This window comes from Nicotiana tomentosiformis, chromosome 4, assembly GCF_000390325.3.
Source record: "Nicotiana tomentosiformis chromosome 4, ASM39032v3, whole genome shotgun sequence".
In the NCBI taxonomy this organism is placed as follows: domain Eukaryota; kingdom Viridiplantae; phylum Streptophyta; class Magnoliopsida; order Solanales; family Solanaceae; genus Nicotiana; species Nicotiana tomentosiformis.
In genome coordinates this window covers 50,547,488-50,560,477 of record NC_090815.1, presented here as the reverse complement: position 1 = coordinate 50,560,477, position 12,990 = coordinate 50,547,488, and the positions used below count along the sequence as shown (strand labels likewise).

The 12,990-nt window shown below is 36.1% G+C and overlaps 1 protein-coding gene across 2 annotated transcripts; it reads left to right on the top strand.

Moving 5' to 3' along the window:
- Window positions 1-2,849: 2,849 nt before the first annotated feature.
- On the top strand, window positions 2,850-6,201 carry LOC104114724 (probable lipid phosphate phosphatase 4). Of its 2 annotated transcripts, XM_009625237.4 has the most exons (9): window positions 2,850-3,061; window positions 3,533-3,767; window positions 4,097-4,184; window positions 4,289-4,398; window positions 4,782-4,872; window positions 4,972-5,160; window positions 5,642-5,701; window positions 5,810-5,929; window positions 5,966-6,201. In XM_009625237.4, the coding sequence occupies exons 1-8, from the start codon at window positions 3,054-3,056 to the stop codon at window positions 5,887-5,889; spliced, it is 861 nt and encodes a 286-aa protein (XP_009623532.1). In that variant the 5' UTR covers window positions 2,850-3,053; the 3' UTR covers window positions 5,890-5,929; window positions 5,966-6,201. The 2 variants fall into 2 exon arrangements, with proteins under 2 accessions (XP_009623532.1, XP_009623531.1); XM_009625236.4 differs by having other exon boundaries at window positions 5,810-6,201.
- Window positions 6,202-12,990: the final 6,789 nt, after the last annotated feature.

The window sequence follows — 12,990 nt, the reverse complement described above, 5'->3', positions numbered from 1 at the left end:
CTCCCTTATCTTGGATAACGTTCTCTTCGAGTAAGGAGTCATTCTCCTTATCATTTATGCGACCTTTTTGATCAGGAGATATCAGATATAACAACTTGATCTTATCTCCTTCACGTACATCTCTTATGCTTGAATTCTGTTCGTTACTGTGTACACTGTGTATGGACCTGGTTCATGCTTGAGTTCTTTTATCAATCATCAAAACAAACTTCACTTGGGCGAACACTAAGGCAGCTTGGCTAGGAGTGAAGTGGTGCATCTCACAAAGCTATCAAAATATCTATCTTGAGTGTGACTCCACAGTGGTGATCAATATGATTAAAGGGAATACGAAAGTAGCTTGGCATATGCAGGACATCATTTTGAACATTAGGCAACTTCTCCAACATGTTAATAGTAAAATCCAACATTGCTATCGGGAGGCCAACCAAGTTGCAGATGCTCTTGCTAAACGGTGTATTCAGGAAGATAACTCTTTTTTCTTTTCACTAAGGGAGTTTCCTAGACATGCAGTTGGTTCTTATCTTCTGGACAAGGCCGAAATGGCATCAATAAGGCATAAGAAAAGGAGAAACATGCTCGTATAAATTGGTTTGATAGGTGCTAATTACTGGTAACGTTTTGCTGGATAACTGGGGCAAATATACAAGGAACCAACCTTATATTTGACCATATGAATATGTACATAGTCTAGAGAGTGCCAATATGCAACTTAGAATAGCCTGAAATTTTATATGGTTTTTTGAGGCTACCACAAACCTTCTTAATAAAGGATTGGTTGATATACTCCTCTGTTTCTGATGTAACTTTTTGGTGATCAATAGAAGAATGGCGCCTCCTAACGACGTAAATTTTATTTTTTTTTAAAAAGTATTGCCTTTTTATTTCTGTTATTAGGCAAGTGGTGTTAGGTGTCATTATGATCCTTGATTGGGAATAACTTGGGGGAGAGTGAAAAAATATTTTTGTCAGTTCCAATGGCCATCTTCCCAAAGATTTGCCACTATGAGTTGTTGTTCAGGGATAGTGAGGAACCATGTATGGTGGCACGGGAGTTGGGGATCCAAGAGGAATCCCAAAGCCAACGAGCCAGCCTAGTCCCTTGGAAGTTGGAACAAATGTTCCAACCCCGGAGTATGTTTCCCAAATGAAGGAATAGTTTGCGAAGTTTGGTTTCTTGGCGTACTTGGTAATCAGCGTGGAGGCCCAAGAAGAGCCTCCATGTGAGACCTGCTATGAGTGCGTGATTTTTATGGGCAACTTTACGTGTAATAATAAGTTACCTCCAAAAACCGATTAAAGTATACTTTCTCTGTACTAATTTATGTGGATCACTCTTTTCTTTTTAGTTAATGCAATAAAGAATGTTACATTTTCATATTTAGAAATAATTCTATCTTTAGAATTTTTTGCTTTACCCTTAATTAAGTAATTTACAGGCACACAAATATATTTGTTTTAAATCATAAGTTTCAAAAGTTCATACCCAGACAAACATTATCACATAATTGGAACGGAAGAATACTAATTAATTAATTTTTTACTCTAATAGTGTTTATAATTTGAATCCATTCGGCAGTGATTGAAAATTGTTGACTTCAACAACCTTTTGAAATTGAGAAGTTGGTCTAATTTCGTTACCAAAAGTTGACAGTCAACATAAGTAGTTCTCCGGAATTCAAATAGATCACTTCCCGTCCAACAATTAGCGAATCATTTAAGTCTACATTCATATTTTCTTTTAATAGACGCTAACACATGCATGTTTGATGGATAATACCACACAGAAAGGGGGTCGACGGTTATGAAAACTAAAAAAAAGATTTCAGTATAAAAATCGATATTAATTTACACTCCTATAAAAATATTTATTCCATTAACTGTAATTCGTTCTGCTGGGAGTTGAATTCCAACTTAAAAAAAAGGGTCCAAAAAGTATGGTTGATTTGTTCTTTTACCATATTAGCCACTCTCTCATATAGTCAATCTTAATAGTACGAAACTTCAAATACGAAAAGTGCCTAGAGGATATCAATTGTCAAAATAAAAAAGGAGGGTACTTCGAAAAAAATCGAAGAAGGATTTCCTCACTCTTAGCTAGGATGAGTTCTTTATTAACTAGCCATAGTTGACCTGGCAAATATTTTTTGCTAATTTTATATATCTACTTTAAATTATGAATACTAGTTTTAGAATTATACTAATAGGGAATTTTGCTTTAACAACTAACGAAATTAATTACACTTAATATTCTCCTTAAGGTGTGTTTGGTACGAAGGAAAATATTTTTCTTGAAAAATAAGTAGTTTTGATACTTATATTCTCGTGTTTGGTTAGGTAGCAATTTTTTTTTTTTGAATAATATATAATTTAGGCAAACACTATGAAAGATGAAATGGGTAAGGGTCGGAGAGGGTGGTAGGCCGGGGTTTAAGGGCCGGATTGGTGGTGGCAAGGGTAGGGGTGCCGGGGTTGGCAGAGGGTGGTTGGGAGGGAAGAAAGGAGGTGGGATTGTGGGTGGGGTTTGGGTGGTGGAGGTAAAGGGGTGAGGTGGGGATGTTGAAAAAAAGTTATGAAAAATGTTTTCCCTCATTTTGATAGGGAAGTCATTTTTTTCCGATTAGAGAAAAATGAGTTCATTAAAAAAAAAAAATTTAAATATTTAAACCAATCAAACATGAAAAAATTAGAAAATATTTTCTTTTATACCAAACACACCCTAAATGTATCGTTAAGACTTAAGATTTGGTTTGTTTGTCAAGTTATTGACGCTCAATACTTTTGTGTACAACAATTCCAGTTGCCTGTGACCCGTTGTTTTTATTAGAGGTCAAAATGAAATAAACGAGCGTCTTAATACACCAAAGAACGTTTGTCCCTTCCAATTGCATGTGTTCCTGGAAAGGAAAAGCTCCCCAACCCAGGAATACATCGCCCTCTCCTTCTATTCAATTTGCATTTTTTTTTGTGTACATATAAAAAGGCAACTTCTAGCCTCTGAACTATCTCTTTCCGTCTTTCTCTTCAGTTCTTCCGGCAATTCTGTACCTTGAATGAAAAGGTTCTCTTCCTACTCCTTTTTTACATACACACATTTTAATGATTTTCTAAGAAATTATCCTAGGTCTCGTCTTTCTAAGAAATTTACATCATTGTTATATGTTCTTTGCTACATTGACGATCATGTCGAATAACTTTTGATGAATGTCTTTCATTCTTAATTTGTTGCCAGCTAGGCGACATTCATATTTTAATTAGTCTTAAAAGCCTTAAGTGAATCTACCCAATCTCTCTTTTGCCATTGATTATACATACTGTTCATGCATAAACAGCATCCTTAAAACGATTTAAAGATTCCAATTTAAACATTTTTGGTGATTTTCCTTGATGATACAAAATGATAATTCAAGAAATTGTTGAATTTGAAGAATGTTATGTCGCCCTTGGAATTTTCATAATGCCTCATTTTTTTTAGCAACATTTATGTTATCCACTCATAACTTCCTTGTTCATGTTGATGATTTTGGAACAGAATAATACGGGTGAAGATGCCGGAAATAGAGTTTGGAGGGCACACGGTGAGATCCCATGGGGCTAAGGTGGCCAAAAAGCACAGATGTGACTGGTTGATTTTAATTGTGCTTGTTGCAATGGATGGCTTCTTAAACTACATTCAGCCTTTCAATCGCTACACTAATGCAAAAATGTTAGAAGATCTGAAATTTCCCTTCAAAGAGCACGACACAATACCAATGTGGGCCGTTCCTGTACGTGTTTGCTTTGTATTTAACTTATATATAATAATTGTGTGAATAATTTTCATATTGTCAGTTATTAATCTCACTTATTATGGATTATTACTTGTAGCTACCTTTAATGTGACCTGATAGCATAGAAAAGTTCTACACTGCCAATAGTGTATTGAAGTTAAACTGTACTACTTTTATGGCTTTAAAAGCTCAATAATTCCTTTACCTCCAATCGATTATAGTCCCTCTTTTACAATCTTCTGCCTTGTGGTAGAAACGAGTATTTCATTTTTTTTTTAATTTTTTCTCCCTTACTGTTTTGATCATTTTAATTCCCACTATAACAGATCTTTGCAGTAGTTCTGCCATGCACAGTATTTCTCATTTACTATCACTACAGGAGGGATGTTTATGATCTGCATCATGCGATATTGGGTGAGCTTTCTTGATGTTTATAAGGAAAAAAGCAGTCTCTTATTGTTTGGATTTTAGTTCTAGCTAATACTAAGAAATTGACCAGTTTGCTCTTGCAAGTGTAGGTGTCTTTTATTCTGTTCTAGTGGCTGCAGTAATCACCGATAGTATCAAAGATGCTGTTGGTCGTCCACGTCCAAATTTCTACTATAGGTGCTTCCCTGATGGAGTTGAGGTATGTTCTCCTTTTTCATACTTTAGCATAATATTAATGTGGCTTGAAATGTAGATAATTGTTTTCACGGGGTCCAAATTATGAAACTGAAAATTGTCTGTGGTACCACCTAAGTGAATATTATGTGAGGTCTGTGCTAGGAACAGAAGTCAAGATTTCGTGAGATTGTATTGCCTTGCTTTCATCATAGTAGAATTTTCTCTTTGTTTTGCCCAAGAACATGTACATATCAGCCAAACCTTGTATAATGTTTCTTCTTTTACACTGTAGGATTGGTTGTGCGTCTTTTATTGCGAGCTTGTCATAACATAACACTTAAAAAGTTTGTTTTCAACTCTTAAAACGAATTTTGCTTAAAGATACATTTCCCAATTCATGCGCAGGCTTTTCAAACTAATGGGGATGTTAAGTGTCATGGAGACCCAAATATTGTGAAAGAAGGATATAAAAGCTTTCCCAGTGGACATACCTCATGTCAGTAGTTTTCTGTTTTTTCCTCAGTCTTCGTTTTTGTTGTTCTTTTTCTAATTTCAGTTAATAATGGTTAGTAAGTTTTTGGTTGACAAAATATAGGGTCCTTTGCTGGTCTTGCGTTCCTCTCGTGGTACCTGTGCGGAAAAGTGAAGGCTTTTGACAGAAGAGGCCATGCTGCAAAACTCTGCATTGTTCTGCTTCCTTTACTGTTTGCTGCATTAGTCGGAATTTCTCGGGTTGATGACTATTGGCATCACTGGACAGATGTATTCACTGGATCCATTATAGGTTGGTTCAACTATCCTGTGCTTGTACGGATTCACTACTTTGATATATTGTTTTGAAACCAAATTTAGCTCGTATACCTGATAATTTTGAACATTTACTATTAGTATCATGTAACCAGTTGTAGCAGGTTGCCAACTTATGGACATTGCCTTTCGTTGGCTAAATCACCTGATAGTGTGAAAAACCTTTAGACTGTCAGTGCATGAACTTAATCTTGTATACTGTGCCTTTCAATTGTCAAATTCTGGCTATGCCTATTATGAGAAATAGAGCTGTGAAGCATCTGATAAAGCTACTGTCATGTGACCAGGAGGTCATGGGTTCGAGCGGTAGAAATAACCTCTTGCAGAAATCCAGGCTAAGGCTGCGTACAATAGACCCTTATGGTCCGGCCCTTCCTCGAACCCCGCATATAGCGGGAACTTAATGCACCGGGCTACCCTTTAGTGCTGTGAAGCATCTCATTAAATTTTTGTTTCAGGAACCGTGGTTGCCTCGTTATGCTACCTGCTTTTCTTCCCATTCCCTCATGATATCAATGGTACGTGCTAAAGTCTCCAACAATGGAATTCATCATTGTGATTCTCTTAGTTCAGTGTTAACAATGCTAGTTATTTTCTAATTCCTCCTCTTTTCCCTGCAAAACCAGGGTGGGCACCTCATGCATCTATTAAAATGAGAGAAAAAAATGGATTCCATTCTTCATCAGTAGAAATGGACACTGTGTAATGCAACAAGAGTACAAGAGGGAACCCTCAGTCATCCAGGCGTGGACATGTAATGCAAGATCTGAAAATTGTTGGAGATGGAAGGAGATTATTAAAATTTCCAAAGCCTCGTCGAAATAGCAAAGATTTCATTTAAACTTTTTGTCTTTTTCTTTTTGTTAAATCTAGCTTATGGTGGCTCACTCTGCACTCATACCTGTATATTTGGAAGAAAAGAGCTGTACAACGAGGGGAAATAGTTCCTTACCTCCTCATTTTCCATGGGGGTATGAACGTACAGGCTCATGCCCTTACGAAAAATGGGTTTTTTGTACATGTGCATCTATCTTCTCCTAGATTAGATGAAAGAGGATTCCTCCTGTATACGAATGTAAGATCACCTAAGATATCTGGTAGGACCCAAATCCCACTAAGTCGTGATTGCATTTAACGCAACCGTTTAGGCGAACCAACCAACACAATTATAAGTCAAGCAAAAGATCATCATATAATAATAAAATTAAAATGCAGAATTTAATACAAACTATCCTAAGAATTAGTGTCACAAGGCGTGAGCTACTAAGAATAGGAATACAACGGTGAAAAATACAACTACAAAACAGAGTTACTGTCACGGCCCCAAATTCCAGTCAAGAGGTCAATCGTGATAGCGCCTAACTTTACTTGCTAGGCAATCCAATACTTACCAGCAAAATAAAGAAGCAAAACTAGATATTCAACACCATAAATATCATAAATAAAGAGAATAAGCTTTGGAAAATACATAATAAGTCTAATACCATCACAACTATCTACACAACTTTCCAAGACTGGTATCACTGAGTGCATGAGCTCTATGGAATACTAAATACAAAGTTTGAAATGAATACAATATTGTCTGATACAAATAAACAACAGCGAAGATAATGAACTGACTCCAGTGCCTGCGAACGGATATGCAGCACTACCTCGAGTCTCCAAAATGTCCAAGCTAAGCACCTCTCGGGACTCTGCAGAACCAATGCTTGAATCTGCACAAGAAGTGCAAATACAACCGACCCCATGTACTCAGTAAGTGTTGAGCCTAACCTCGACGAAGAAGTGACGAGGCTAAGACAAGACACCTACTTATAAACCTGTACATTAAAAAAGAGAAATAACAAGAATAAATACGAGAAATAATAAAACGATCAACTAAAAGAAATAACGATCATATTTTCTCAAATATCACGACCAAATCTTTCTTAAAAAATTCAATCCAAGAGGGTGAAACGACATCTATGAAAATAACGCAGTCAATCCAGCATCATGAGAGAAATGAATAAAAGATATTTTATCAACAGCACGGCAACACCCTTCGTGCATTTACCTCTCATCCTCACCAGCACGAAAATACCCTGCGAGAGATAATCTCTCTCTCTCTCTCTCTCTCTCTCTCTCTCTCACACACACACACACACACACACACATACACACACACGCACACACACACACATATATATATATATATATATATATATATATATATATATATATATATCATGCCGTAATAATAAGAATGTCAAGAAGTACGGAAATACCATTTGTGCATAAATCACCCTTCGTGCAATCCACTCTTCCTCACCATGAAGATATAAAATAGTACCAAGCAAGGTAGAAGCATAACAACATCAAAAAGAGTGATCAAACATAACACACAATGTGAGAGATAATCATAAGCTTTGCACCAATAGACGAGCCAATGTGTTCATGAACTATAATGCCCAAGTATCTCAACCAAATCTTAAACATAATTATTAACAAGCATGTGAATAATCAAGTAGTGTCACAAATTATTAAAGCATAAAAGAATAATATGTATGATGTAAACAAGATATGAATAAAGCTAATTCTACTAACATACTTTATCCATGGGAAACACATATATACTCGTCACCATGCATTTACGCCGCCCTCAAACATATAGCACGTAGCAAATAGACCCAAGTACCACCTAATTCTCTCAAATAAAAGTTAACCAAGATACTTACCTCTTTTCAAAATAAATCAACTCTTCAATACCGTTTTTCCTTTAGCACAAGCCTTCAAACAATTCGAATCTAGTCAATTAATACTGAAATAGGTCAAAACAAGCTTAAGGAACTCTACAAGTACAACAAATTGTCCATATTTACCTAATTTAGAAAAGTCAACAACAAGTCAACCCGGGCCTACATTGTCGAAATACAAAATCAAGATCAAATCCCGACTATCCATTCTTTCCCGAGTCCAAATATGTGATTAACTTCAAGATCTGACCTCAAATTAAAGTCTAAATCTCCAAAATTTAATCTCTTAAGTTTCTACCCAAAATTCCATTTTTTACTCTTAAAAATCCTAAATTTAAGGTTGAAAATCTATGAAAAATCATAGAAATAAATCAAAACCAAGTTAAAATTATAACCTTAGAATTTGGGGGTGAAAATCCTCTAAAAATTGCCTCCTTGCGTAGTTTAGGACTAAAAATTGAGTAAAACAAGCAAAAGCTCGAAAATTTTCCTTTTTCCAGCTACAGATGTTGCAAATGCTAAATATTCATCGCAAATACAACAGCTTGGTCCAGAAATGCAAATCAACATCGATGCAGAAATCACTAATGCGAAATGGCCATTACAAATAAGACCATCGCATTTGCTGCCAATTCCTCGCAAATGCGACCACCCTCCTGTGCTGAACTCTTTGCAAATGCATGCCGATATTCGCAAATGCGAGCCTGACATCTACACACATGGTATCATAAATGCGACGCTACCCGAGCTCCCCCTTTCTCGCAAATGCAAGTTGTCATTTGCATATGTGAGCTTTGCATTTGAGCAACTGTCATCGCAAATGCGACATTAACAACACCAGCAATGGCAATATACATGTAAAGTGTCTGAAATCAATCCAAAAATCATCCGAGCCCCGATACCTCAGTCCAAGTATCCTAATAAGTATATAAACCATACACAAACTCGTTCGAAAGCTCAAAACATCAAAATAACATCTAAATGAAGAATCAAACATCAAACCTCAATTTCAAAATTTCATAAACTCAAACTTCCAACTTCCAACTATAAGCGCTGAAACAACCTTTGATCACCCGAAATTCAGACCAAACATGCATACAAGTCCAAAATCATCATACGAACCTCCGAAATTATCAAAATACTGATTCGTGGTCATTTATTAAGAATGTTGACCGTGGTTAATTCCAACAATGTTAACACTCTAGAATCAAAATTTCATTACCGAAAATACATATAAACTTTTTGGGAAATCAAAATGAACCGTGCACACAAGTAATAAATTATCAAATGAAGCTCTTCAAGGTCTCAAATCACAAAAAAAAAAGCTAGAACTCAAAACAATTTATCGGGTCGTAATATTCTCCACCTCTAAAAGAAACGTTTTTCCTCTAACAGACATAAAAATATACCTGGACTGACAAAGAGATGTGTATATTCACTCTTTATATCAGACTCGGACTCCCAAGTAGCCTCCTCAATCGGTTTCCCCTTACAATAGCAACCGGCTCTTCTTCATAAGTCAAATTCTCATCAAGTTGCACAGTGGCAAAGTCCAATACATACAACTTGTCCTTATGATACTTCCGAAGCATTAAAACGTGAAATACCAAATGTAACCCTACTAGGCTGGAAGGCAATACAAGCCTATAAGCAACTTCCCCAACTCTCTATAATACCTTAAACAGACCAATGAACCTCGGGCTCAACTTGCCATTCTTCCCAAAATACATCACACCCTTCATAGGCAAAAATTTTAAAAGTACCTTCTTGCCCTCCATAAAAGCCACATCAAGGACATTCTTGCCCGTGTTGACAATCATTTTTTACCCTACCTTTTAAAATTAAATTATTTATACTTAATAATTTGTAATAAATGTGATAAAAATATTTTCTAATCAATTATATCTATTTATATAATGGGAAATTAGTAATGAATAGTGCTAAATTAATAATTAAGTATTAAATATTTATAAAATATGTTACTCTTACTATTTTGATATTATTAAAATAACTTCTATATTTTGATACACAAGTTATTAATTCAACAAATTAATCCTTGATTTTTAATTAATTCACTTATTAATTAAATTCGAAATTAACTTCATCATTTGAGTAAATAAAGTTTTTTAATAAGTAATCAATTAATTGTAGTAATTTTACAATGTATTTGATGATTGTATTTTTAGCACATTTAATTAAATTAATTAGATTAAACTAAATTAATCTTAAGAGGGTTAAAGTTTAAAGGGCTGTAATTATAAAAGACTCAATTAAACATAATGTGGCTAGTTATTAAACCAATTCCATCCAAAACATTAGCCCAATCCACACCTGTGACCCGGTCAAGATCCACCCCTGTCTTTTCACTTTGGCAATCCGCCCCAACCCACGCGAACCAATAAAAACTCGCCACGTAAGCTCTCCAACCCCACTCACGTAAGAAACACACATGCATCTGGATCGTTGATCTAATTGATCAACGGTCTACATTTAATCATCGTTTTTTTTTTTTTTTAACGCCAAATTTCATCACAATCGAAGGATTAAAATAATCCAATGGTCACCGTTTTTCCCATATTAAACTTCTTACCAATATTTATTCACCAAAAAAAGCGGAATTGTTGATCAAACAATCCAACACCTCACGTTCCATCTACCATTTTTAACCCATAGACAACTCTTAAACCCTAAATTATTTCCCCTACCCAGCCGCCTCTCTTCCCTTTTCTCTCTTATTTCTCTCACACACCGTGAACTATCAGTCATCAGACCTTGCACAAATTCGTGCAAGGCCACAAGATTCGACTTCAAATCACCCAATCTGCCCCTAAGTCGTGAATCCCGCCGGTATATTTCCATTATCATTCCCCAAATTCGAAATCCTAAATCCAAAAACCCTAGACCTAAAGTGAAGTCTCAAATCGTCTGCATCCCCGTTATGATCTTTTAAATCCATGGCATGCATGGTCGCCTCTTCAGCGTCATCTTCATTATTCCCTTTCCAGAGGTCAAACGTTGTGACCTCTGGATATTGGGGTTTTGTCCGATAGTTTTTTATCTACAACGGCCATCCCTCATGCCCAAGTAAATTATTTTGTGCTTTTTCCTCTGTTCTTCACTGATTTTACTCCCTCCCTATCATCATCAACCCCATCATCATCTTCCACTCAAAAGTCAAATAGGCTGAAACCCTAGGCATTGAATGCCACTATAAATTAGAGCCTTAATTGCTCCCACCGAAATGACCCAACTTAACATACGATTGAATATTATCCAACACCTAAGAAAATTAAAAGCTTTGAATCCTTCTCACTGATTTCTTTTTCTTTCTCTCCGGTCCTAAGTTTCTTTGCTTGTTCGAGCTTGAGTTTTGGATTCTCAAAATGTAAAACAAAAGGCTTTGTTTGGTTTGTTGCTCCATAGAAGGTCAGTGTATACTGACCCTCCCTCTCACTTCGATTATTTGTGCTGTTTTGTGTTTTGAAATGTTCTATCTATTAATTACCTTCGTTTATGATACACACTCATAGCTTATGATTAATTATGTTGTCTTGCTTTCACATGCTGTTGTTACTGCTTGAGTTAATTGTCCCCTAATAATTTTTGATCAATCTAGTGTTGACTATTCTGTACTAATAGACTTCATGACTTAAATAGATAAATACTTCCTGTAATGAATGCTCTAAGTCCTGCTACACCTCTGTAACTAGCTAAAAACCTTTGATGTTTCTATGTATGTTTTTGTAGTTGTAGTTAACCTAATTGAACCATGTTTTAGACCCTCCTGATCTCTTGTTAAGAGCTCATGTTTGCTGCAATATAGTGACTCTTATTATAGTATTCATGTCACACTCCTAACTTGTCTGCTTTGGCTAAATAATCTGTGGTAGAAACTATGCCTGTTGTAAATACTTAAGAGTTCTTATGTCATTATAATCCAAATTTATGTAACAAACTCATGGTCATTATGTTATCTGGTCACCTTATACATCATGTAATCTTGTAACCTTTAGAAGCATCATTGTATGTATGTTGAGTATCTTTGTTAGCTCCTGCACTTATGCATTTTGTTCATGAACTTCCTGTTATGTCGTCTATTTAAGACAGACTCATGTTTGAGGTATTATAATTAAACCTGTCACGCCCCAAAATCGGGGAGCGCGACCGGCACTCAACCGAGTGAACTCAGCCGAGCAAGCCTGTTAGATTTTCTTCTACCCAAACTCATCCATAAATAAAGATAATACATATTTTCGTTAATTAGACAATAAGGTGATCATGTCTACAATACCAACTCATTACCATTAGTTACTTCATTTAATAAGTCTCAAAACACACACACACATTCATGGTTCAAAGTAGAACAAGTGATTTAATCACAACACAACTTGTATATCATTCCTAACACCCATATACAACCCACACTAAGTCTACAGAGCCTCTAAATATACCAAAGAGTACAATGATAGTGCCGACAACAAGGCTCCGGCTATACCTCAAAACACGATAACACATACGAAACAAAAAATGCACAACCCCAGAATGAGATGGGGCTCACCAAGTCAGCTGGGAAGAATGAGCACCGCTATCACTGGTCAATATCCTCCACTGTGGAACCACCTGCATCCATTAAAGATGCAGCTCCCCTGGCAAATGGGACGTTAGTACAGGTCGAATAGTACTAGTATGAAAACCGAACACCAATTTAAGAACTTGGAAATACGATATAAATATGATGAATCAGGGTAACAATAGGATAGAATAGATAGCCGTTTAAGACAAAGAAAGCTTATCAAGAGCTATCAATAACATTTATAAAATTTAAGATGAGATCCTCACTAACCATTTTCACAAAAAGCGGCCCCGCTGCCTCACCCCAATATATGCAGGTGGAGGTGTAAGCACAATACCAAAACTCTACTCAAGCGGCCCTGCCACCTCACCCCAATGTATGCGGGTGGAGGTATAACTACAATACCAAAAAAAAAAAAAACCTACACAAAGCGGCCATGCCGCCTCACTCCAATATATGCGGGTAGAAATGTATCAACGATATCAATACCTACACAAAGAGG

Bases quoted from the DNA above. Each gene is read 5' to 3' on its own strand.
- LOC104114724 (XM_009625237.4), top strand. The intron at 4,399-4,781 runs GTATGTTCTCCT...ATTCATGCGCAG, and splicing joins GCTTCCCTGATGGAGTTGAG to GCTTTTCAAACTAATGGGGA. The intron at 4,873-4,971 runs GTCAGTAGTTTT...GACAAAATATAG, and splicing joins TCCCAGTGGACATACCTCAT to GGTCCTTTGCTGGTCTTGCG.